Genomic DNA, 23,360 nt, shown 5'->3' with positions numbered 1-23,360 from the left:
GGGCGTGGGCGCCTCCGTGCAGCCCTCTCCTGGCCGAGGACAACGGGACGCTTGCCGCGACTTGAACCTGCGTGACTGCCCATGGCGGGCCTCATCTCTCCCAAACCTCTCTCGTACATGCAACACATGCAGTACAATCCCTATGGCCGCGGCATCGCTGGCTACGGCGATTCCCCCGCCAACGGCCTCCCCCCGCTCTCGCACTCGACGCCTCAGAACATGGTCCCCGGCTTCAATGGTCCTTCGCCCGGCATTATGGGCGTGCACGAGGAGACGAAGATCTACGGGATGGTTATTGATTTGCTCGACGCGAACGCTCGCGAGACTGCGCTGCTCGAACTCAGCAAGAAGCGGGAGCAGTACGACGACCTCGCCTTGGTCCTTTGGCACTCCTTTGGTACGTCGCGCTTTGGGTTTGGTATGGGCACGACGGGATGCTCATGGGAACGATGCCCTTGCGTATGCAGGTATCATGCCAGCCCTCCTTCAAGAAATCGTTTCTGTCTATCCCTTACTCTACCCGCCTAATCTCACCGCACATGTATCCAACCGGGTCTGCAACGCGCTCGCCCTCCTGCAGTGTGTGGCTTCGCACGCCGAGACTCGTCAGCTTTTCTTGAATGGTGAGTCCTCGTATCAGACGCGAGCCCACCCCCTCGTGGCTGATGCCTTTCTCCTGCAGCCCATATCCCTCTCTTTCTGTATCCATTTCTGAACACAATCTCGAAGACGCGCCCTTTTGAGTACCTGCGTCTCACGTCGCTTGGCGTTATCGGCGCGCTGGTCAAGGTGCGTTTTCCTTTCTCATAGCACATACGGTGTTACTTATGCTCTGTCCCATTCGCAGCAAAACGATAACAACACCGTCATTCATTTCCTCCTCTCCACCGAAATCATACCCCTCTGCCTGCGCATCATGGAGACGGGCTCCGAGCTCTCCAAGACCGTCGCCATCTTCATCGTGCAGAAGATCCTGCTCGATGAGACGGGTCTGACGTACATCTGCCACACCTACGAGCGTTTCTACGCTGTCGGGACGGTCCTGAGCAACATGGTCAACCAACTCGTGGAGACGCAGGCCGTCCGACTGCTCAAACATGTCGTGCGTTGCTACCTGCGGTTGAGCGACAATCTGAGGTGGGCTGGTCATACTTATTATGCGTAGAGGCGATCACTCACGGACATTTCAGGGCAAGAGAGGCGTTGAGGGCGTGTCTGCCGGAGCCGCTGCGTGACAATACGTTCGCTGCTCTCCTCAAGGTATGTTATCCACTCGCTCGATCGATCATGATCTGACCTAAGTGAATGCGGATAAAGGGCGACATGGTCACGAAGCGGTGCTTGACCACCCTCCTCAACAACTTGAACGAGTAACCGTGCCTCACCCATACCAAAAGCGCATCAAAACCCAAACTTCATGTTTTGTTTTTCGATTGGGTTTGGAGAAGTGATTCCCATGGACAGCGCAGCAGCGACGCAGTGATCCCGCACCCGCTCGGACGGGGGGTGCTTGTAGCTCAAGTACTATATATACCTTGCTTTGTTTCAGTATACGCCTTCACATGTAGAGTTGCTAGCTCATGACCATCACGGACAGTCTTGTCGGAACGCAGCGCGCCTTAGCTAAATGTGACTAGTACAGTATATTGTCCGGAATATAAACTGCATGGCAACTATGTATGTACTGTACACGTGTGCATCGCTCGCCCCGGATAGACTGGATCCCAAGGATATATACTAGGAGGTATCTTATCATGATTCCTCAACTTGGATGGTGAGCTCCTCCAGCCCAGAGATGCGGCTCCGCAGCAGCTTGTCGACGCGCTCGACGACCCGATCGACGTTTGTGAACGTGGTCCGCCGAGTCGAGTGTGGCCCAGCCGGGTCGTGCGACGAGGCTGAGGGTGCGAGCTGGATGTGGATGCTGCCGATGATGCCTGAGTCGTCTTTCGGCCAGAAGCGCGGCCTGGTATACGATGCGAGTCCCTCGACTGTCGGGAGCTGCGTCGCAAGCTAAGTGGGAAGCATTATGGGAGTAGCGGGAACTCACCTCGGAGATCGCCCGCTGGATGCTCGTCTCCCGGTCGGAGAGGTCCAGCGCGAGGATCTTGCCGTGTCGATGACGAGCGGGATGACGCTCGCGGCGATCAGGATGGCGATGAAGAGTGACGCGATGGGGTCAAAGCCTGTCCAGCCGTAGTACTTGATGAGCAACGTCGACGCTATGACCCCGACAGAACCCAAAGTGTCCTGCCGGGTTGATATGTCAGCGGCCGAATATCAACCCAGCCTATACGACGACGTACCGCCATGACGTGCAGAAACACGCCTCTCATGTTGTGACTGTGCCCTTCATGAGCATGGTGCTCGTGGCTGTGGTCATGCAAGTTCGGGGCGTGTCCAGAGCCCGACGCGTGCGTATGGTGCGTCTCGAAGTGCGGGTCGTGTCCGAAGCGGTAGCTGGGCGTGAGCGGACTGTCGGCCTCGCCCAGCCGTAGGTGCTTCGGGATAGGGAGGAGCAACTCGTTGTCTTGTAACGGGCTTGGTGGCCCGTGCGCGTGCGAGTGTGAATGCGAGTGAGGGTGGGCAGAACTCGGTGAGTCGCTGGTGGTGATGTTGATGAGGGGCGCGGGAATGTGGCGGTCGGGAGGCGTGATAGAGAGTGGCGGAGGTGAGTGCGATTGGGAATGCGAATGTGCGTGCGCTTCCGAAGGATGAGAGGTAGAAAGAGTGGCATCGCTATGATCATGCGCGCAAGAGTCGGTATGAGCATGTGAGTGAGAGTGCGAGTGGTGGTCATCGTCGTGCGAATGCGAATGCGCATGATCGTCATGCGAATGGTCATGCGAGTGATGAACCTCATCTGCCACATGCGAATGTGAGTGATCTTCATGTTCGTGTGCATGTTCGCCGAAAGACGAAGTGGAGGGACTAGGACTAGGAGCGTCGCCGTGACTGTGCCCATGACCATGCGAATGAGAATGACCGCCCTGACAAGATCACGGTCAAGCCATGGTTGCCATACGTTTGAGATGCTACTCACATGATGATGATGTCCACCCATAGCGAACATTCCGAACAAATTCACCCCGAGCCCCAGCGAGCTGACGAGCAACAGCTGATTGGTGTTCATCTCTGGGGGTCCAATCTGCGCATGGAATCGTACATAATCTTGATTAGTCTCTTACCCTCATCAGCGGTGAGAGAGCCAGACGTACAACCGCTGAATGGCCTCGAAGATGATGAAGAACGAGATCAAAACGAGGAAGATGCCATTGGCGAAGCCCGAGAGCGTCTCGATGCGACCATAACTATTGGATACGTCAGTGTTGAATGAAGGACCTGTCTGACAGAATTGGCGTACCCATAGGTAAATCGCTCATTTGGAGGCCAGCGTGCCATGACACTGGCAATGAGACCCACTCCAATAGCCATGCAGTCAAATGCCATATGAATGGCTGTTCGGGGGTATGCATTAGCGATGATCAAGCGAAGCGGAACTAGAGGTGATCCGAATGCGCGCATGAACGCACCGTCGGATATAAGCCAAGCTATTAGTCCAGACACCATAGAGCATCTGAACAAGCATGTAGCACATGTTGAGCATCAGGAAGTAAATATCTTGCGTGACTCGGGTTGGACAGGATGGACTTAAGGTAGGCCTTGATCACACGCGAGCTTGATGCGTACGGGGAGGGACCAGACAAGTCCGCCGTACGCGGGTACACACCTACAAGTCATGTAAAAAGGTTTCGCACGCAAGGGGAAGCCGTTGACATACCATACAGCAGCAGCGGAGCGATGAGAAAGTCGGACAGTCGAGGATAACGACCCAGAGAGAAGAGACCAAGCGCGAGTGAGGTCAGGACGACTAGCGGGTACGAGAAGAGGTAGTATTGCGGAGGAAAAGCAGGGCTCTTAGTGGTCTTGGATGTCTGTGGGGCTCTAAAGAGCAGCACGTAGGCGAGGAAAGGTACGACGGCTAGTGAAGTGAGGGACAGGGAGGGCGGAGCAGCTACATCCGTCTGTGAGCTGTATCAGACATGCGTTAAATGAGTGCAAAAGCAGATAATACCATGACGTGTCTGAGCAAGTAGAGAGGGAAGCTGAAGATGGACGCTCCAAGTGTGCTCAGGGCCATAGACATAGGTTCGCCGAGAGAAGGCAAGAGGACACTTTGGGTGTGGTCAAGTGCACTGGAAGCACCCGCTTCCACGAGCAACGCTCCGTATGCAGGCAACATCTCGTGGAATCCTTCGGAGGAAAGGCCGGAGTCGGAGAGGAAGGCTATTGACAATGCTGCTACAACCGCACATGTTTGCAGTAGCTTGGGCCATTTTCAGCAGACATATGATGGGCGGTGTGCAAACTCACAGACGAGGGAGCTATGAGCGACTTAAACCACATAGCCGAGAATTGGTGGATGATGACCACGCTATCGTAGATCGACGTGAGACTAGACACCGGATACGTTATACAGAACGTACCGTGAAGCAGGAAGTCTATACAGGGCTGTAGTCAGGCCTGCCTGTCTCAGGAACAGTAGAAGCGAGGCCATTCCCAATGAGACCACTGTCGGCATGCGCAAGGTCAGTCCCGTCTCGCTTCCGCTTGCCCAGGGGACATACCTCAATCGACCTCTTCTTCTGGAGCTGCCCTGTACTTGCGACCCAAATCATAAGGCCCGTGGCTCCGCATGCCAGAAACCTTACAAGTACCCAGAAAACACCGACATCAATGGAAAAGAGGGAAGCCTTGCCCGCTTGAAGCGCCAATACTACGAGCGCGTCCGACAGGAGTGCTTGGGGGAGCAGTGTTCTGTCATGCCTTTGAGTATAGACTCGAGTAGCCACAATAACGAAAACATACGACTTTGCCCCTAGAGCGGCAGGGTTCAAAGAAACCTTGTGCCGAGTTCGAGGATCCACCGTGTCCATCGCGGGGATAGTCGACCCCGCCTAGTTAATGTCAGGAAGACAATAGTCGCGCCCCTTGTAGCGATATATTTGACAAGACAGATTGGCACAGAGGAGACTTCAGTCTTCCAGACCAGAGTGCGTCGAGATCACCGCCAGTGCCAGTGTCAGAGCATACTGGGCGTCTATGCCCTCGGCAGACGCGTCGGCATCACGTGTCTGTACTGGGGGCGCGTCGACGACGCGCCAATCGCAGATCTAGTCGACCCGAGTCCTCGCCTGCTCTTCCCGCCTCGACCCAAGTCAGGTTTTACAGGCCGTGCTTGCATTCTCTTGGGTTTCTCTGTGTGGATGTCAAGTGAGAAGGGTGGTGACGTTTCTTTACTACCAGTGACCTCAAGTTGTGAACATCGAGAGGACTGACTACTTATATCCGATACTCAGCAGTCGGCGTGTGTACTCAATCAGATCAATCAAGGCTTTCCGTCACGCTATCACACAATAAATATGGAATAGGGAAGTCCGTGGATTATGTACAACTCGCTGGGCAGTGCCGGGGCAGTGATTACTGTGGCTAGATGAGTAGCTGCGCCGCGGTTACACTCTCTGGTTTTGGCATTCACTGTCCACAGAGCTGACGTCGACGACGCTGCATCGCATTGTCCAGGTGAGTCAAGAAATATATTTATTGGTACGCTGTTGACCAGCCTCGCGTTAGCCCTTGTGCGAAAATCTATAGCTCGCGTCCTGGCCCTCCAACCCAATTTCAACCCTAAAGAGCAGTGACTAGCAAGACGTCTGTCCCGGGGTCCTGTCGAACATGGAGATTACACATCTAATTCCCGCTGTCTCGTTGGAAAACGGGCAGCAACGGTTGGATCACGACCAGACTCGCAATGCGATGGAATCACACGATGACCCGTCAGAGGACGGCAAGGACGACGACGGGGACCACAGAGATGGTGGAGAGGAAGTGCCAGATGAGGAGGATGGCCCACCTAACTGGTACCAGTACTGCCTCAGTAACAGGAGCGCGAGGAAGATGATCAAAGATGCCTTACCCCTCGCTATTTCTCAACGTATCCCTCTAGACATCTTCTACGTGGTCATGGAACAGTTGCGAGGCGAACCCAAGAACCTCTATAATTGTGCCCTGGTCTGTCACGCCTGGCATCAACACAGTATCTCCACCCTATACTCCACGATTGCTATCACCAATCGCGATGTCTTTGACACCTTGGTAAGCGCAGCCCGGCTTCCAGAGGTACAGGGCTACCTATCATCTACCAAGGAAATCATCGTCGAAGAGAACGGTGGGGTAGTAGAGGTCACCTCTTCGTGGAGAGACCCTCGACGGCATCGTACTTTCATCTCATACCACTCATGCTCGCAAATCACCTACCCTCCTTGCGGCACTTGATCCTCCGACACTGTGGCCAGTGCCATGACATCGTACGCTATCCGGCGAACTTCGGTCTGCGCCTCCTTGTCCTCCGACAGATTACCTGTCTGACGTTGTCGGACATTCGCATGGCCAACTTTACTCACCTCCGTAGCCTGGTCTGCGCGTTTCCGTCCCTCGAGGAACTGTCCATCGAGGATGTGTTGCTCTCGAACCATACAGTCTCAACATTCAAACCCATGCCAGGTCGGCTCCGTTTGCGCATTCTCCATATCGCTGCGCGCACCAAAGGCTCGGAAGTCGCATTCTTCGCATTTGTCAAGGTGCTGAGATTGTCGCCTGCGTATCGTCGATTTGGAAGCTACGGGTTTCCACACGAAACTCTATGCAGAATATGTACGCGGTGTACGCGGCATGCCGCGAGCTCGCAAAACACTGAGAGACTCTTTGCGATGTCTTCTCTGGGATGATCGTAAGTACACAGTGTGGCTTGTCTTATCGTCGACGTCACTCATCTTCGTTTCTTCGCAGCCAACGGTATGTTCGGGCCTCTCAGTTTACCACAGCTTACCCATCTTGAACTCCGACTCACACTATCGCTCTCTCTCGGACGCCCGCGTATACTGGCCAGACACCTCCATCGTCTCCTGTCTCGCGAAGCACTGCCAGACCACCAGATAACTCGTATCGTCTTGATTTTGACCCTAACGTCCGCCGACCGCAGCCATGACGTCCAGGCATGGGTCAGAAGCATCGACACCCCGTCGCTACGGTTCACAGAGGTGAAGGTACTTTGGGATGCGCTCTTGGCGTCTAGTTGGTCGCAGCTGCGCGATGTGGACCTGCACCTCAAGTTCGATTGGACGGACGGTGCGCTGGTGCCGAGACAGAGGTAGACGCGACTGGGATATCGTCAAGGTGATCAGGCATGTTCTCTCCCCCTGGACGGATCGCGGGATATTGCGTGTCATGCTGCGCTGATACGTTGTGCACACGCTCTACATACTATCGTACGCACCTAGCCAACTGATTCCAGATGTTTGGACTCCAACCCCCTCAGACTCATTAGGCTCGCCGCCTCTTATGTATCGCCTTCACAAATACGAGTTCTGCCGGGCTGTCAATCACGGTTACAGAGGAAAAGATGGTCATCAATGTCGCTACCGATAGCTGAACAGACCTCCAGGAATCTGCTGCCACTGGCGGTCGCAGTGTAGCCCTCACAGTTCAGAATAGCTCAGCACGGGCAACGAAGTGCGCATCAGAATCCGCGAGTAGAACCTTGGAGCGGGTGCAGTCTCCACGGTCACTGGTAACCTGAACAACTGATAGGCCTGTTCGCTTCGTCCATTGCTCGCCGTGCAGCTGGGATTTCCTCCATTTGACAGTCGTTGATGAGTGCTAGTAGTCACTACGAGTCGGACTGTTCACACTGGATAGGAACTTGTGATTCGGAGTTCGGGACGGCTGGGCCTGATCAGGACGATCCATCAGTCTGAACTCTAGCGTACGGCAGCATATCTCGTGACAACGGAAGCCCACAGTAGCACTGAGCAATGGCGTACCCAAGCATAAGTCGATCGTTACCGTGCCTAGACTGCGTACCAAACGATCGAGGATGGTTCGCGCGACTCCGCAGTGAGACACCATCGACCACAACCATCAACAAATGCCAACAACGTCCAACGTTCAACCCGAGATCTGGTCCCAATTCAATGTCAGGTTGTCAACGCCGCATGAGCATTCGATCGGATAGAGGATCCGGAGTGCTTCCCTGTCTCCACTGTTCGGCAGGGTTCCTGCCAATTACCAAGTTGGAACCTGTCCCTCCCAGCCAGGGCACGCTGAGTATCACCGCACCATCTCATGGGGGAAGACCTACCGACACGGCAGAAAACCAGGACTCGGATACAATGCCAATACCATTCGTCCAAGAAATGCATATACGTACAACCTAACACAGGAAAGCAAAACAGCAGCGTGTACAACAGCACAAAAACGGTGGAACCACTAACATACAAGCGTGTCTGCGTCTATCATACTACATCCATCCGGTCATTCACCTCACCAAACTGCCGTGACGTCGCTACGGGTTATTAAACTGCGCGACCAAGTTATGCCACGCGTCGGGCTGCATCGGCGCTCCCCCATTGACATGCGCGTAGCCCGGGGAGTAAGCGTCCGCTACGGGGTCGTACTGCGGGTAAGTGTGCTGCTGGTGAGAATCAACCGGCGATACACCCGCGTTCATGGACGGCTGGCCCATAGAGTGGTGCGCGGTGGCGCCCGTGTCGGTCTGCATCATGTTGGGGTCGTGCATCGGCTGCCAGTAGTGGGACATGTCATTGTAGGACTGGTACGAGGGATAGCCATAGTTCTGGGTGGGCCATAGCCGTCGTGGTGCTCCTGCTCGTAGCTCCCGCGGCGCTCGTAGCTGTCCTGGGAATGAGCGTAGCCTTGCCAAGAACTGGTGTCTGGCATGTTCGTAGACATGGACGAATCGAAGTCGGGCACGGGAGGTGCATATGCGACCGTCGGGGATTGGTCGGGCTGGTCCCGTGGGCTCGACCCGCTCTGCGACCCGCTGTCGCTCGGCGTAGAGGCCGCGGGCGACTTCCGCGAGACGAGGCGCGTCCTGCCTTGCAGAGCGCCGAGCTCATCGTCGTCCTTCGGACTGAGGCCGCTAGGGCCACTCCGGGGCGCCGATGATCGGGTATGGAAGTCGACCATCGACGTCTCCGCCCGCGCTTTCAGCTTCGCCAGAACGGGCTTCACGTCACGAAGGTTCAGCGGGCAACAGAGACAGGACACCATAAGAGCACTTACCAGGACCTTCGCCGCGCGTGGGTCATGCTGCACAGCGTCGAACAGCCCGAGGGCAGTATCAAGCTGGGCCTGCGCGCTCCGTGCCAATTTCATACCCGGGCTTTTAGACGGTATAGCGCCGAGGACGATCTGAATATGATATGAGTACGCGACAGGGCTTCCCGCGAACAAGGTCCCACTCACCCCACAAGAGAAAACATGCGTTAAGTAGAACCACATGCGCTCGACCAGTTTTGGGTATTGCGAGTACATGCTTTTAATGAGCCCGACGTACGAGCATGCGCTGTTGTACGCGGCCAGGACGGAGGGCGCGTACTTGTGGCCCAGCGGGTCGTCCGGTGTCTCCTGCAAGGCGGTCGCGAAGAACCCCCGATGCATGTAAAAGATCGCTGTGCAGGGGCCGGCACAATCAGGTTGCCGCCACACATATAAGACCGACCGAGACGTACTGATTTCCCTAATGGAGAATGCACAGTAGCTCTGTAGGTCTTGCTCGTAGGTCGGCACAGTTGGGGGCTCGTACTTCAGGCCGCCGAAGCCGCGGACGCGGAGGGAGGGCGGCAGGTAGAACTCCCTGATTTTCGTATCGAGCTCCATAAGCTGGCGATGGCTGGGGAGGCGTGCGCCGAACACCTGTTCGTTCACGACGCTCTGGCATTGTGCGGCGAACCGGTGCTTCCATGCCGCGACTGGCGGCAAGGTCCGAAGGGGGACGAGAGTTGAGATGTTGACACCCTGGAGGGACTGTGAAGTCACTCACAGCTCATCTCGGGCTCGCCGCCATCTGACTTGGACATGACGCCCTGCGGCAGCTGGCAATCGATAAACGCCATCGACAGTGAAGGCGGTCGACCAAACGTGATGCTCTAGCATGGCGAGAGAAGGTGGGTCTGAGAAGCCGGAAGCAAGAGGCGTGGAAGCAAGACGTACCTGCCACGAATCGTAGGTGAGCAACTCATAAAACAACGATCTCCGCCTGAAGGCCTCGTCGGGATCCAAATTCCACTTGTTTCCGTCACGGTCTTCGTGCTACGGCGTCAGTATGATTATTTCGTTCGCGAATATAACTAGTCTTACGCAGCCCAAGCTGCAGGGAGATCGTTTATTGACGGATATACTCCAAGTAATTAGACCACTAACAGTTAGTGCCAATTTCGTCGCCAGACCCATCACAACCCAGCGGGGACCGTCGATATTGGAGAGGAACATAAAGTGGCACATCAGGATCTAATTACACGTGTCATGAGCAAGCCTCCGTGGACATCGGGACGGGGACTCACCAGGGCTTGGATAGCCGGGATCGTCTGGTGCTCCAAAATCGAATCGAGGGACAATGCCGCACGGCCTAGCTGATAATATCGTGCCGCTTCGACCGACTGCGGTGCAGTGTCCAGATCGAGGAGGCTTCCCATGGCAAAAACCATAAAGAGGATCGCCATCTTGTGCGAATAATCCGAATCTTGGTCAGACCAGTCCGCGATCTCGTAGAAGCGCGAAAGCACAGTGCCGTAAAACTCGGATTCGGGGATAGGCGTGTACCTGACCAGCAGCGGGTCAATCGTGAGATTCTATGCTTCTAATTCTTATCACATACATCCAAGCGGCATGCTTGAAATAAAGGCTCGCTATCGGCGGGCTTCGGTGATGTCTGGGAGCAGTCCAACCAGAGATGCTCGAACGCCTGTAAAAGTCTCGTGTACACTGTCACCGAGGGGGAAGGCGTAGCTAAGCCAGGGAAGACTAGTGGGAAGGATCGACTGAGGGTTTTCAATGGCGTCTTCGTCACCTTCTTCATTCTAGATGATACACCTCATTCACAAACCGCGATGAAGATCGCGAGATTCGCGCTTACCTGCAGGAGATACTAAATAAACGGTGTCAGTATTGAGTACACTGATGTCACATGGCGACTTACCCAGGCATTGGCGGTGGTGCCGTAAAACTTGGTGAGCCCCGAGTCTGTGATGGAACTGACGCGCCCTGCATCTAGATACTGAATGACGCACGCATATATAGAGTGCACTCACAGGGATCCTACGGCGTCGATCACTTCCGCCGCTTCGGTGTCCGCTGATTGAGGCAGCTCCTCCTGGCTTTCCCGCTCTAATGGCCTCTTGATTTGTCTGAGTTCTTCCGTAAGCATGGGATGCAGTTCCAAGGACGTCTTGCCGTGGGCTTGCTCCAGGGCATCTTCTAGTTGCCGGACGCGGGACGAGAGCTGAGTTATCTTGTCGTGCAAGGCTTCCGTGTTTGCCAAAACAAATCTGCACGTCCTTGTGAGGAACTGTTTCGCTAGTGTGGCTCGCGCGACTCACCGATTTCCCTTGCCCGTCGTGAGGTGGCCTGGCCACCGCGACTATCAGTGTGCCATTCCAGAGGGATTGCAAGAGGATAAACGCACCATCCGGACAAATAGCAGCGCAACCCTTCTTGACGCAGCTGGCACAGGGGAAGACTCTCGAACACCTTGAGACCCGAGACCATCGGTGAATATAGAGGATAAATGCGCTACGATAACCACGGACCGAAGTTTAAGCCTGCAGCATGCCGGCGTCAATTAGAGTGTCTGCGCTTGACCAGGATCGCCGTACCGTCTGCATTCTGCGCACGAGAGCGGCGCGTTTCGACGTTTTGACCGACTGACTAGAGAGTTATTCGAGGACATCGCGTCGGCCGGTGGATTTTGCGATGGTCAGACGCCAGCGCCAAGGTGTGCAGTCTAGTATGCGTCGCGCTGACTCGGGGCTAGAGCGCCACTGAAGATGACCAAATCTGTGCACTTGTCGGGCGTAGCTGTGCTCAGGGCAAGCGGACAGGAGCGAGGGCACACGCAAGTGGTCGTGGATTCAGCACGTCCAAGTCCAAGGGGCATAAGACCGAGCGGGCTCTGGTGTCAGACCGCAGAGGCGCCAGACAGGTCTGCACTCCCTTTCTCGCTCAACGGCTGCCCATCGAGTCCCCGGACTTGCCTAATCGGGCCTCCGATCTGACACAAGTCCCCGACCTCGGCTCGGACGTCCTCTTCTGCTCGCCGCCTCCGGTCTTCCGCTGCCGCCACAACGCCCCCCTCACGGCCTGCTGCCGAGCAACGCGCTCTCCTCCAATTCACCGGACCCTCACATTGGTCGCAAACGGCGCGTTCGACCCCGGTGCCTGTGCGCCCCGTCTAGTTGATGATACTGATAGATGCCAACCCAAACAATCCTCGAACACTCGTGAGTCCTCATCTGCTTCGCACCGTAGTTGCGTCGCCCTCATGTATCACACAATACCCCGCATACTTACAGATGAGTCACCTGTGCAGGACGCGCAGGCTTGCCGCAGGTCGCAGCCCCTGTCAAGCCTGAGTATACCGAATGGATGGTCGTCGACAGGGCAACGACGAAGGTCACGCAGGAGTCTCGGACCCTGACGATCATCTTGTATCTGTCAAATTGCCGCAGGTACGTTGCTGCATCGTAAGTATGCCGTGTTTGGAATTTTGCTGCAGCACATTCTTTCAGCTTGATAATTTGCCGCAGTGCGGTGACAGACTCACTGGCTGATCGTATCACCTGTAAGGTGTTATGTTCCCTCCTGGCTTCACCCCTCCCGATTCTATATCAAGCTCAGGACAGGATCGCCGACTTCACACACGCGTTGTGTGCATGGTTGCATGGCCTTTGTGTTGTTGTCCTTCGACTCGGGGCAAGCGAATGCTAGTGAACGTCACGCGGGCCTGACTTCGTTCTGGCAGTGATACGTTCAAGTTGCTGCATCATTGTTTATTGATTATTGGTCAGCAATTGGTCGGCAATAGCAAGTTCTTCGTGCAGAGTTGCACCATGTTTCTCCACCAGCACATAGCTCTATTGGCAGCATAGAGGGACGATGAGCTCATGCATATACCCAATCTCAACTTCTTCGTATTGTTGAATCGGACGCGATAGATAAATAACAACTAAAAGTACTGCCGCGAGGGAGGCAGTACCCACGTGGCATTTGCGTCCGCGGCCCAGAGCGGCCGCGTTGACCGTCCTCAACGCCCGTCAGACTCACAGCGACTGAGTCTGAGTCGCGCGTGTCGCGATGAAAGGCAAAATAAGGAGAACAGTGGCCTCTCAGTTCCTGGTAACAAATCGAGGGCTAGGAGTGAAGCGAACCATATTCGAGCGACTGCGGTTGCGTGATTGGACGGAGAGTCGATGAGTACAGTATGAATGCCATATTGAGCTGCACGTTCCTTGTTCACCAACCGTCGTGATGCGGGGGACTGTCTTCCCCTTCTACCTCCACAATGCTCGCCACCCCTACAATATCCATCCCCTTGCCCTCTAGCAACCTTTCTGAAGCTCACTCACTCACCGGGCAGGACCTCTCCGCGCCGCCCAAGTTCCCCCACACTCGCGCGCAGCTCTCAGCGATCGCGCGTCAACACAAGTCGTCCTTAGACACTTTCGAAGGCGACCCCGACGGAGATGACCCCCGTATCAATTCTTCCCTCGTGGGCAAGGTCGTCATGCTCCTCACCAATGAGCGTGAAGACGAGTTGAAGGCGTTGTTGAAGGGCACGTTCGGTCGGATAGATGAGGAAGAGGTGAGCGACATGTCTTCTGCGCGCGTCGCTGCCAGCACCCGGCCTGGTGTCGCACTGTATACATTTGGCCTTCTCTTACGTGAGAGGCCCTACCGCGATCGAGAGAGCCAGGGCCCTTGCAATGAGCTTCTAGCCCGGGGGCTGCGATCGACGTGGGTCGGCCGTCCGGCTTACTCTCGATGGGTTCGCCGGCCGTGGCCACTCATAAGGAGCATGACCGGGTCCTCTTTATTAACCCTCCCTCACACATATGCCCTCACAAAAGCCATACTGATGCATGACTTCGACAGCTCGAGCAACACGTCTTGGATCTTCTGCACAAACACAGAGATGATGTGGACAATGTCCCGTTCCTCTTCCTCACTCCTACGCGTCGGCCCATCTCGCGCCCCTCTTCGCGGGCATCGACCCACTCGGCTCGTCTCGTGCCTCGTCCGGAGACTCCCAATTCCGCACCGAGCTCTCCTCTCGCCATGATATTCAAGAGACCTCACACGCCGTTGACATCACCGTTAGGTGCCCTGCAGCAATCATCGTCCTATATGACGGCGCGCAGCGAATCTCCCAGCATATCTCCTTTGATCACGCACGCACAGTTCACGTCCAGTCTCCCCGCGTCCCCAATCGGGTCGCCGCGTTCCTTGAACGCCAAGGCGAACGAGTTCAAGCCCATCCAGCGCCCACTTTCCGCCGCGTCGTCCAACCCGGGTTGTCTATCGCAGCTTCGGGCTGAGACGCCCTCGCCGGACCTCTGGGCGCACAACCCGAGCCGTCCGACTTCCAAACTAGCCATCGCGGCGCCTCTCACTCCCGACAGCGCACTGCTCCCGCGCGCGCTCACGCCGAGCTCATCCTCCGCTCGTCTATGCGCCCTGGCGAGCACAGCGATGAGGAGGACCCCTTCGACCCGTTCGCGCAGGCCAACCCGCGGCGCTCGTTCCACCCCGTCGGCTCAGAGCTCGACTCGCAGTGGTCCAACTCGCCCATGTCCCTGTCGCCCGAGGACCCGCGCTACATCACCAGTGCCGGGACGGACCAGTCGTTCAATGTGCCGTCGCAGGGCGACGAGGACATCGACCCGGAGGCGGCAGCGATGCTCACGGACGGGATGACGCCATTCGACGTGCTCAGCTCGGTTTTCGGCGCGACGCTCGCGCCGTCTGAGCTCGAGGAGGCGTTGGCCCAGAACGGATATGACTTTGAGCGCGCGATGACATGGCTGGTGGATCGCTCGCTAAACTCGCCGGCGCAGACGAGCGGCCCGCCGAGGATACAGAGTATGGGGAACAGGGTCATGATGGTGAGCAGGGACGGAAATGGCATGGTACGCGGTGGAAGGGGCGGATTGGGCAGCCCCGGCGCGCTTGGCGTGCGCAATGGCCAGCGGTTCGTGAACGGACGCGCAGTGCCGGGTGGCAACAGAGTCTGCAGATACTTCCTGGCCGGTGAGTGCTTGCGTGCGGATTGTCGTTTCAGGTGTGTTCGCTCGTCGCAACTGCAACGATTGAGATACTGAACGAGTATGGCAGTCACGACCTAGAGCGTGCACTCTGCAGATTCTGGCTGCGCGGCACATGTGCGAAGGGAGAGAACTGCGAATTCTTACACCACTTACCAAATGAGATTGACGTGTCGGGCCTCAATCACGCCATGGCGCGGACGGACATCAATGCGGAGCACCCCGAGCGTGCAAGGAGCGCGTCTCCCGACGAATTCCCCACGCTCAACCATGTCGCCAACCCAGGCAACGGTCGCGGAGGGTATCGTTATGGCCGCGACAATAGCGCCTACCACGATCCTGGGCGAACGAGGTTCGCAGCGGCTGTCAAGAAGCCTGTCCCGCCAGCAGCCCCTGTTGCATCTGTCGTCCAGTCACCCAAGGACCCTGCCCTGCTTGCCGCCCGCAGAGAAGCTATGGGCGCGGCGGCTGAGCCACTTCACCATAATGCGGCTATTATCGCACCGAAGCCGTCGCCTCGCATCAAATTACGTCCCCCGACTCTCTTGCCCACGCTACCAACGGGCGAGTCCGTGAATGAGCTCTACATGAGTTATCGATCGAGGTTGGTGAAGTCCTATTGCATGTGTGTTCGTGAGGCTGACATAGGATAGGGCGTTGCGTCTTGGCGCTGCTCGTAACGCTTGCCTCTCGCGTGCCGCCGATGCATGGCGGCGCGGCGACGGAGGTGCTGCAAAGCGATTCAGTCGTGAAGGTCACGACCTCAACGCTAAGATGAGTGCCGAGATGGTGGAGGCGGCGGGTAAGCTCGTCCGGGAGCGAGCGCACCTCGCCGAGCAGGCTGTGCGTTCGCGGGAAGCTAGCTGGTCCGACGACTATGGGGACCGGACTGCTCGGGGCAGGATCTGTGGTGCGGGTCTCGGAGTGTGTCTCGGAATCGCGAGCCAGAACGTCGGCGGCGAGAAGAAGCTCACGCCGGAGGAGCGGACGGAGGCGATGTTGGATCTGCACGGCCTGCACTCTGCGGAGGCTACGGAGGTCTTGGAGGAGTTCCTGCTTGCAGTACGTCATCTGGACCCTAGTCTTCATTTCGGCGAAGCTCACGGTGCTGCTCAGGTTGAACATGAGCACTTCTATGGATTGGGTAGGCGTCATTACAGTTTCGCGTGCGCTGTCAGTCTTCTGACATATGCTTTAACAGTGTTCCTTGTCGTCGGCGAAGAGAAGCACACTGGCACACAGGACCCGGCTCGTGGCACCTCGCGAGTTCGACTTGCTGCCGGTGTGCGCGAATGGCTGCACCTATGGGGCTACCCTTGGAGCGAACGCGACGGCGTGATTTGCGTTGATCCTCTTACACACCAGTGATGGTGAGTTACAATGTCAGGATCATGGTTGATCTATGACCGTCAGCAACGAACGGAAAATTGGACTGGAAGTTGAAACCCCTCGCTCTGTACGTGTATGTATATAGACAATTGGAAAGAACACACGCGGATGTACGAATATATATGGGGGCCCTGCAGCGCAGATATTAGACTGCTCTGCGGGCCCGTCGATGTTGCTCGAATGTGAAGTGGATATTCCCATCAGCGACGTTGGGATCATGTTGATGTGTTGTCGCGACGCGACGCGTCGCGTCGCAAACGGCTGCGTTCCGATTTGGTAATTTCTGACATATGTGGCACGCGCCGCACGCGGGCTGTCCAACCGCGACTTTGCACGGCCGTTGCTCCCCTCGCTCACTGCGCTTGCCTCATCCACCACTGCCACCATCCAGTGCTGGCACTGCTGCTCCTCCGAGGCGGCTACGCCAACCTAGCACTTCTACGTGGTTGTCTTCGACTTCAACCATCATGTCTCCCGCACTGGTTATGTCCAATACCGACGACTCCTTCGAACATGAATATCACGATGGCATTCTCCCAAGTCCGACCGGCCACATTCTATCGACCTCTCTCTCGCACTTGAACGCGAACTCGAGAGCGAGTCCCTGCCTAACTCGCCTGCGCGAGTGGAGACCCGGGGCGCGCGGCCACAGTCCTTGGACACCAACGTCCTCGCGTCCATCGTGACCCAACTTCGGATGAGCCTGGAGGATGTCACCAGAGAGCGCGACGTCTGAAGAACGAGCTTGCGGAAACGAAGTTCAGGGAGGAGAACGTGAAGGACGCGCTAGAGAGCGTAGCGGATAAGTGTCTGCGCACGGAGGCTCAGCTCTCCGCGGCGCGGGATAAGCACCAGGAGGATGAAGAAGCTATTGCCATGCTCCGCCAGAAGGTCGAGGAGAGCAGGTGCGAGCGGTTCCGACATAACAATCCATTTGCTATGACTTACACGCGAGTTGCACAGACGCGCCTTGATGCGGTTACAGACCGAGAGCAGGCGCAGGAGCCAGATAGGCAACCTCTCCGTCGACCTTTCGCAGCCGGGCTCCACGCCGATGAACGGCCCGCCGACGTCGAAGCGTGCGTCCTTCACCCCTCTGACTGGCAGCCCCGCACGCGCAGGCCACCGTCGGATTGTGTCCCTCTCTGATCCCGGCTTCGCGAGCGCCCCCACGTCTGGTGACAATGGCCAGTGGCCGACCTCGCCGGGTTTCACCTCTCCTGATCCCTCGCAGTCCATCCGCAGCCCTCCGCTCACAGGGGACAGTCCAAGAGGAGGTCGGGGATGTTTGGCTGGGGCTCCTCGCAGCTGCCTGATGTCCCGTCGCTCGATAACCTTCAGACGGATACCTTGCGCAAGGAGCTCGAGAAGGTCAAGGAGCAATTGGACGAGACCAAGCACGAGCTGCGCGAGGTTCAGGAGGCACGAGAGGCCTCCGAGAGCTGCGTGCGGGCACTTCGCACGTTCATTGCTGAGAATAGCGTGGGCGAGCAGACGGCCCGGTCCACCATCCGCGCTGCGACAAAGCCTAATTCCACCCCTGCCACGAGCCAACAGGGTGCTGCGTCACGCTGGGGCTTCAAGCTCTGGTCGACGCCCGAGACACCTGTGAATTCTCCTGCGCCTGCGCCCTCGTCGACGCCTAGTGTACCACCGGTTACGCGTAAGCTAGGCGGCTTCTTCAGTCCAAGGTCGAGCATCTCTTCGACGTCCAGCCCTGTGCGCGTCCCGCAAGAGCCTCCTTACCATGGCTCGGACACTTCGTCTATTGCGGACTCCACGACGGAGCCTGTTAGTCCCGCCTCCTCGATGCCTCAGGCCAACATCCTCGTCCAGGACGCCGAGGGAGCTTCGCTCGACGCCGTCAGTCTGCCGGAGGTGGGCAAGCCGGTGGAGGTCCCGGTCTAGTCATAGTATGGTTCGCCAGGGACATTATGGGTTTCGACCTTACGTGCGTCTGCCGTGGCGGGTTAGCACAGTCGATTCGGCTTCGTTACGGCTCATCTGGAACATATGTAAACATACTTTACATCCACACTCTTATTACACGCATTGAGACGACTTAGATATGTACGCTGGGCTCCGGCGGTTCCCTTTCATACTGTACTTTAGCGAATGAATGGCATGATACACTTCGTTCAGGAAATTGAGTGTGGCGCGTTGGCGTCAAGCCAACTTGAAGTAGATTTAGCATTTTCACTGATTCGAATTCGCGCGGCCTTCAGCTTCAGCGCCTGCAGCGCGCCGTGTCTTTCAACCAACTCGAACCCAACGTTTCGCAAGTAACCGGTCAGCCGGTGACTCTGGAGCTGAAGTAGGACGCAAACATCCGCATATCAAGGTACGAAGTTTGAATGAAATGTTCATTTTGCTTGGGGAGACTAACTCTAAGCATTCGCCAGCATTTGCCGCCGCATCCCACTGCCAAGGCTACTGAGGCCCACTGTCGAGCGACTCATGAGTCGACGCCAGCTGCAGTACACCAGCATCATGTCTGCGACGTCTCCATCTCCTCGACTCTATCCCGAGCTATGCGACATCGTCATCGACCACCTACATGACGACAACAGCGCGCTCGCAACCTGCGCCATGGTCTGTCGATCATGGGTTCCAGCGTGCGCATGCATCAATTCCGCACCTTCTTTCTCAGTCGTCATGGCTGGGACACTGGTCGCTCCCTGAACGCATTGCCCCCAGTACTCCCGTACGTGCGCCATGTGGAGATTTATGACGACTACCTCTCGCAGCCTGTGCACACCCCGCATCATTGGCTCGACGATGCACTACCCGGCATCCAACCTCACCTACTCGTAGCTCTTCGGAGCCTTTCACTGTCCGACCTATGTTGGCAGGACCAGCAGTCGCAGAACATCATTCGAGATCTTTGCAAGCACATACAGTGTTTATCCATCTCGAACCTGACTCGGACTCATCCCTCGGACTATTCAGCACTCAACTTCGTATCAGCAGCTCAGACACTCGAGGTTTTCAAATATGTGGATGAAGAAGTGCTGTACCATGATGCATTCTATCCTCATGAAGTCCCTGCCAACTGGCAGATGCCCCACAGTCTCCATAGCCTTGACCTGGATGGTTCCTTCTCGTACATACTTGCAGCCCTCAGACACTGCAACTCCCCTCCCCATGTCCACACCCTGACTGTCAATGCCATCAATGATGCTATTGCTGCATTGAATGTTGTCCAGTATATCCAATACTGTGGTGCAAGCCTGCATTACCTCAATCTCTGGTTCATGACACATGATGAGCACTGGCATAAGGTTAATGAACAGGCTGTTGCAGGTAATGATTGCAATGAATCCTGTTGATGAAAGTTGAGGTGCTAATAGAGCACTATGTAGGTCAATTCTGCAGACATGGTGGCTTGTCAAGAAGCACGTCACTCCAGACACTCCAGCTTGATGCTGAAGCCATGGATATTCTGGCAATCTTGCAGCAGATCACATCAACTGCCATGAAAAAAGTGGTGCTTTGGATCACACCACCAACTCTTGGTTTGCTGGATCTCAACCAACTAGCAACACTTTTCCAAAGTGGACCATTGTCTAGAGCTTCTCTGGAGGTCATTGGTGCTGATGACAATGTCCTCCCTCTCATTGAAGCCAGAGCTGTGCTGTATGAGCACCTTGACTTCCTCAGAGCCAAGGGACAGCTTCAGTTCAAGCGTGCACAGGGACTCAGCATGGATCCATCTACTCCCAGTCTCGGAGTGCACAGTGCTGCCCAGGAGTCGCAGTTTCCTGACCTGACACTGCCATACAAATGATGGAGGAAATAGTCCTGCTGTGCAACATGGATCATGTATGTATCTCATAAGATACTAGTTACAGATCCTTGGATGCTAATTTGTGTTCCTTCAGGCATATTGGGATTACAGCAGCTGAGGCAGTTGGCATTGTTGTTGGTGATCTGCTTGCCAAGCTGCGAAAAGTTACTCCGTTGAACAATGTGTTTTACATGATAGTGACTCATGGTACTGTATGGCATGGGCTTGCCTTGCATCTATCCAAGTTGTACCATGTTACGACGCTCGCGGCCTTCAGATGGATTGATGACGAGTCACGAACACCGATCACACACGCCGGTCTTTATGATACACGACCAGCATACCATGAGCACACCGCGACCTTGCTAGGCGCCCAGGTCGAGCGGCACAGTGTCCGGATCGCCAATAACCCCGCTCCTATGCGCACTTCTGTGCGGGCCAACGATTGGACCTAGCTGGAATACGACACATCTAGCACCAATGTCGGGCACGAGGGAGGTACGCTGCAGGAGGAAACATTCACGCACAACTATCCGAAGCACCAGTCAATAATCCAGTCCAATAAAGAGAGCAAATACTAATACTAAAACGCATGCAGCTAGGCTACGTACAACCAACAGCATGTCCGCTACGACATACGCCCACAGCGAGACGTGCTAGGGAGCCCATTCTGGCGGTCTTCATCGGCCGTTAATGGTAGTAGTCGAATCTCTTCTGGCCGTCTTGTGAGCCTCGTCGTCCGGGGTCCGGTTTGGGTGGTCAGGTATCTTCGCGATTTCGGCTTTAGCCTCTTCCCATGCTGCAAGGTTCTGAGGTTCGCCCAATGAGCTGAGGAGTGTGGAGACGATGATTATCATGGTCACATACCTTCCTGCACCAGTCCCGGTGGCTTCTGGCCATGCTGATCGCCATTTCCCTCATGTCAGCCACCTTCTGCCGCTGGAAGCGGTCTAGGTCTGCCTGAATTGTTGAGCTCGAGTACTTTAGGTCCTGCGCCACCAGATGCAGAGCGTCCTCGAGCTGTACAGATGTACATGAGATGACCATTTCCTGCGAATCGTTGCCAATACGACATACCTGCGAGATGGTCTCCCTGGTCTTGCTGATGTTGTTCCGCCTCGCAGTCTCGGGATCTACATCCATCATACCATGCAGGTATAGCTGAGGGCATTGAGGAATCCCATCCCGGGCGCCCGCCTCCTGACGGGACTTGGTCCCGGATGTGGCGGAAGATACACTGACGGCTCCGGTTGCGGCGCGTCTGCAGCGTCGTGCTCATCCGTCGTCCCCTCTTCTGTGCCATTCTCGTCGTCCGCACCTGGCTTGCCCACGCGCGATGAACTCAGGCTACTTACACGCCCCTGGCTCAAAGCCTCTTCCAGCCGCCGCGCCTCGCGCTCGCTCTTCTCAGCTCCTCGAGCTGCTCACGCTTGGCTTCGAGCTGGTCCTGAGTCATCTCATACTGTACGTGCTTCTGATGCCGGTAGACGAGCAGCTTCTTGATGATGTCTGCGAACTGGCTGTATTCGTGCAGGGGCTCTGCCCAATCTTGCTCAAACTCTTGTAGCTGTCTCTGACCATGAGCACGTTTCCGAGAGACTGGCGGCGGTACTAACCAATTTCGTTGTGGACATGTAAGTAGCATCGATAGCCTGGCCGGTCTTCTCGACGGCGGTGGAAAGCTGACCGCTCTCATTCAAGCTGAAACCGTTGAGTGTAGCTCCGAGATCTGAGTGATCCTGGGCGTAGTCTTCGCAGACACATTGAGCGATTCGTAAGGCCATAGAGATGCCGCATACGTACCCGACCACCGCTTCATTGTTCGTCGTGTAACCTTCTCCATGGGCCCTCCGAGATGTGCAGCGAACTTGTTCGTGAATACCTCAGAGTCCAGGAATCGTTGGTCGGCCTTCGCAAAGGGTGCGCCGCTGACGGGTTGGGTAGAGCTGCGTAGGCAGGGGAAGCGCTCTGGTCTGTAGGGTTGTGGGACGGTGCTTTCAAGATATTCTTCGGGAGTAGCGACAAAGGCGGAGAATGTAGAACCTCGGACTACGAACGTACTCAGGTCAATTCGGCGAAGGGAATATTAGACAGGTATACGCACCCATGAAACCTCGCCGTCCAGGAATCGGTGGAAGATGTGCTCGTTCGACAGAATAGGGTGCCGAGTGATGCGGTTGAGGAAGGTCTGCAGCATACGCTTCCGCCGAGCGATCATAGCGGCATCCTCCTTCGCCTTTGCTTGCTTGATTGCATAGTCTCCTATAGTCTGCTTTGACGGTATTGGAGGTATGATGAGCGTCGGGTATAGCTTCACGAGGTTCAGCCTCAGTGACTCGAACTCAGAGTATCTGTGATGGGCAGAGGCGTCCTGTTCTCAACGTGAGTTTAGACCACTAGTGGTGTATATGAATACGCGTACCCCGCGCGAATGACGTAGGCGATGTACGGCGAGTTTGAATTGACGGATGTCTTCACTGCGTCCACGACCTACAACACGACAACCCGCACTTCAGCTTCACAAGCGCGATAGAGGGACCATAGCGTCTTGAAGAGAGGGACGCCACTGACCAATATCTCCACATCCTCGCCAGAGTGTAACCACTGGTCCCGCGCACAGCAGAAGTCGCTCTTGTACGTCTGCGGTTGTCGGTGCGAGCCTTGCGACGGGAATGTCGGTCGCCTCGAAGACGGCGACAGTGGCGGGGAGCTCAGAGGCAGAGACGGATTCGGAAGCGGTGAAGGGGGTTCCGATACCGCCACTCTGGAGGACGAGGACGTGTCGGAATGGTTGCGCTCGGGCTCTGTCTCGAAAGGGTTCTCATCCTCAAAGCCGTCCATACTGTAGCTCCGAAAGAGTGGTGGTTGTCGTCAGAACGAGATACAGAGACAGAAAGAGACCAACTATGCAAGAAGGTGAAGAAACCTGTTCTGAGCTTGGGCGCAGATGTCGGGGAGAACAACGTCGACTGGGCCGCCGCAGTGGCTGGTGCGTCACGCGAACC

General features: G+C 56.1%; 8 protein-coding genes across 8 annotated transcripts; 5 read left to right on the top strand and 3 right to left on the bottom strand.

The window, feature by feature from the left end:
- Positions 1-34: 34 nt before the first annotated feature.
- On the top strand, positions 35-1,680 carry B0H18DRAFT_1208068 (Rcd1-domain-containing protein). The gene is made up of 6 exons (XM_048036252.1): positions 35-397; positions 468-623; positions 683-789; positions 848-1,137; positions 1,191-1,260; positions 1,318-1,680. Exons 1-6 carry the CDS (start codon positions 82-84, stop codon positions 1,372-1,374), a joined length of 996 nt encoding a protein of 331 aa, XP_047897767.1. The 5' UTR covers positions 35-81; the 3' UTR covers positions 1,375-1,680.
- B0H18DRAFT_983088 (cation efflux family-domain-containing protein) lies at positions 1,681-5,081 on the bottom strand. Its single transcript, XM_048044593.1, has 13 exons — positions 4,870-5,081; positions 4,625-4,818; positions 4,488-4,572; positions 4,375-4,435; positions 4,076-4,327; positions 3,782-4,025; positions 3,632-3,730; positions 3,365-3,458; positions 3,215-3,311; positions 3,044-3,148; positions 2,307-2,990; positions 2,125-2,250; positions 1,681-2,001 (listed from the first exon to the last, which is right to left on the bottom strand). Exons 1-13 carry the CDS (start codon positions 4,935-4,937, stop codon positions 1,753-1,755), a joined length of 2,358 nt encoding a protein of 785 aa, XP_047897766.1. The 5' UTR covers positions 4,938-5,081; the 3' UTR covers positions 1,681-1,752.
- Positions 5,082-5,262: 181 nt separating this feature from the next.
- B0H18DRAFT_983082 (uncharacterized protein) lies at positions 5,263-6,739 on the top strand. The gene is made up of 5 exons (XM_048044592.1): positions 5,263-5,583; positions 5,635-6,156; positions 6,208-6,234; positions 6,261-6,390; positions 6,473-6,739. Exons 2-5 carry the CDS (start codon positions 5,737-5,739, stop codon positions 6,646-6,648), a joined length of 753 nt encoding a protein of 250 aa, XP_047897765.1. The 5' UTR covers positions 5,263-5,583; positions 5,635-5,736; the 3' UTR covers positions 6,649-6,739.
- Positions 6,740-8,404: 1,665 nt separating this feature from the next.
- On the bottom strand, positions 8,405-11,809 carry B0H18DRAFT_1115341 (fungal-specific transcription factor domain-containing protein; the record flags this gene model as incomplete). The annotated part of the gene is made up of 19 exons (XM_048033251.1): positions 8,405-8,724; positions 8,787-9,087; positions 9,145-9,273; positions 9,328-9,533; positions 9,594-9,833; positions 9,905-10,010; positions 10,075-10,166; positions 10,222-10,231; positions 10,285-10,371; positions 10,425-10,683; positions 10,739-10,769; positions 10,853-10,940; positions 10,997-11,008; positions 11,060-11,114; positions 11,172-11,408; positions 11,460-11,487; positions 11,546-11,610; positions 11,670-11,681; positions 11,736-11,809. The coding sequence occupies 19 exons, from the start codon at positions 11,807-11,809 to the stop codon at positions 8,405-8,407; spliced, it is 2,352 nt and encodes a 783-aa protein (XP_047897764.1).
- A 1,457-nt stretch (positions 11,810-13,266) lies between these two features.
- Positions 13,267-16,747, top strand: B0H18DRAFT_1208064 (uncharacterized protein). The gene is made up of 7 exons (XM_048036251.1): positions 13,267-13,720; positions 14,011-14,428; positions 14,455-15,196; positions 15,250-15,783; positions 15,833-16,241; positions 16,296-16,323; positions 16,381-16,747. Exons 1-7 carry the CDS (start codon positions 13,421-13,423, stop codon positions 16,545-16,547), a joined length of 2,598 nt encoding a protein of 865 aa, XP_047897763.1. The 5' UTR covers positions 13,267-13,420; the 3' UTR covers positions 16,548-16,747.
- A 104-nt stretch (positions 16,748-16,851) lies between these two features.
- Positions 16,852-18,714, top strand: B0H18DRAFT_983056 (uncharacterized protein). Its single transcript, XM_048044591.1, has 5 exons — positions 16,852-17,050; positions 17,110-17,280; positions 17,307-17,473; positions 17,532-17,801; positions 17,828-18,714. Exons 1-5 carry the CDS (start codon positions 16,859-16,861, stop codon positions 18,474-18,476), a joined length of 1,449 nt encoding a protein of 482 aa, XP_047897762.1. The 5' UTR covers positions 16,852-16,858; the 3' UTR covers positions 18,477-18,714.
- Positions 18,715-18,789: 75 nt separating this feature from the next.
- On the top strand, positions 18,790-20,599 carry B0H18DRAFT_641446 (uncharacterized protein). Its single transcript, XM_048038912.1, has 4 exons — positions 18,790-18,909; positions 18,971-19,871; positions 19,931-20,390; positions 20,450-20,599. Exons 2-3 carry the CDS (start codon positions 19,172-19,174, stop codon positions 20,353-20,355), a joined length of 1,125 nt encoding a protein of 374 aa, XP_047897761.1. The 5' UTR covers positions 18,790-18,909; positions 18,971-19,171; the 3' UTR covers positions 20,356-20,390; positions 20,450-20,599.
- A 436-nt stretch (positions 20,600-21,035) lies between these two features.
- B0H18DRAFT_1092886 (uncharacterized protein) lies at positions 21,036-23,347 on the bottom strand (the record flags this gene model as incomplete). Its single annotated transcript, XM_048032331.1, has 11 exons — positions 22,927-23,347; positions 22,778-22,845; positions 22,460-22,727; positions 22,224-22,404; positions 22,159-22,203; positions 21,972-22,105; positions 21,784-21,922; positions 21,504-21,730; positions 21,433-21,480; positions 21,223-21,375; positions 21,036-21,164 (listed from the first exon to the last, which is right to left on the bottom strand). The coding sequence occupies exons 1-11, from the start codon at positions 23,194-23,196 to the stop codon at positions 21,036-21,038; spliced, it is 1,662 nt and encodes a 553-aa protein (XP_047897760.1). The 5' UTR covers positions 23,197-23,347.
- Between the last annotated feature and the right edge of the window lie 13 nt (positions 23,348-23,360).

The sequence above is a fragment of the Fomitopsis serialis genome (assembly GCF_022376445.1).
Source record: "Fomitopsis serialis strain Sig1Antser10 chromosome Unknown B0H18scaffold_8, whole genome shotgun sequence".
NCBI lineage: Eukaryota > Fungi > Basidiomycota > Agaricomycetes > Polyporales > Fomitopsidaceae > Fomitopsis > Fomitopsis serialis.
The sequence above is the reverse complement of the archived record's forward strand: the minus strand, read 5'-3'. Positions and strand labels throughout refer to the sequence as shown.

Bases quoted from the DNA above. Each gene is read 5' to 3' on its own strand.
- B0H18DRAFT_1208068 (XM_048036252.1), top strand. From the start codon at position 82: ATGGCGGGCCTCATCTCTCCCAAACCTCTCTCGTACATGCAACACATG. The intron at 790-847 runs GTGCGTTTTCCT...TCCCATTCGCAG, and splicing joins TTATCGGCGCGCTGGTCAAG to CAAAACGATAACAACACCGT. The intron at 1,261-1,317 runs GTATGTTATCCA...ATGCGGATAAAG, and splicing joins CGTTCGCTGCTCTCCTCAAG to GGCGACATGGTCACGAAGCG.
- B0H18DRAFT_983088 (XM_048044593.1), bottom strand. From the start codon at position 4,937: ATGGACACGGTGGATCCTCGAACTCGGCACAAGGTTTCTTTGAACCCT. The intron at 4,573-4,624 runs GTCCCCTGGGCA...GCATGCCGACAG, and splicing joins GAAGAGGTCGATTGAGGTAT to TGGTCTCATTGGGAATGGCC. The intron at 2,251-2,306 runs GTACGTCGTCGT...TCAACCCGGCAG, and splicing joins TGTTTCTGCACGTCATGGCG to GACACTTTGGGTTCTGTCGG.
- B0H18DRAFT_983082 (XM_048044592.1), top strand. From the start codon at position 5,737: ATGGAGATTACACATCTAATTCCCGCTGTCTCGTTGGAAAACGGGCAG. The intron at 6,157-6,207 runs GTAAGCGCAGCC...TCATCTACCAAG, and splicing joins GCGATGTCTTTGACACCTTG to GAAATCATCGTCGAAGAGAA. The intron at 6,235-6,260 runs GTAGTAGAGGTC...CTCTTCGTGGAG, and splicing joins TCGTCGAAGAGAACGGTGGG to AGACCCTCGACGGCATCGTA.
- B0H18DRAFT_1208064 (XM_048036251.1), top strand. From the start codon at position 13,421: ATGCTCGCCACCCCTACAATATCCATCCCCTTGCCCTCTAGCAACCTT. The intron at 14,429-14,454 runs GTTGTCTATCGC...CTTCGGGCTGAG, and splicing joins CGCCGCGTCGTCCAACCCGG to ACGCCCTCGCCGGACCTCTG. The intron at 16,242-16,295 runs GTACGTCATCTG...GGTGCTGCTCAG, and splicing joins TGGAGGAGTTCCTGCTTGCA to GTTGAACATGAGCACTTCTA.
- B0H18DRAFT_983056 (XM_048044591.1), top strand. From the start codon at position 16,859: ATGTGGCACGCGCCGCACGCGGGCTGTCCAACCGCGACTTTGCACGGC. The intron at 17,051-17,109 runs GTTATGTCCAAT...CATTCTCCCAAG, and splicing joins CCATCATGTCTCCCGCACTG to TCCGACCGGCCACATTCTAT. The intron at 17,281-17,306 runs GTCACCAGAGAG...CGACGTCTGAAG, and splicing joins TTCGGATGAGCCTGGAGGAT to AACGAGCTTGCGGAAACGAA.
- B0H18DRAFT_641446 (XM_048038912.1), top strand. From the start codon at position 19,172: ATGGGTTCCAGCGTGCGCATGCATCAATTCCGCACCTTCTTTCTCAGT. The intron at 19,872-19,930 runs GTAATGATTGCA...AGCACTATGTAG, and splicing joins TAATGAACAGGCTGTTGCAG to GTCAATTCTGCAGACATGGT.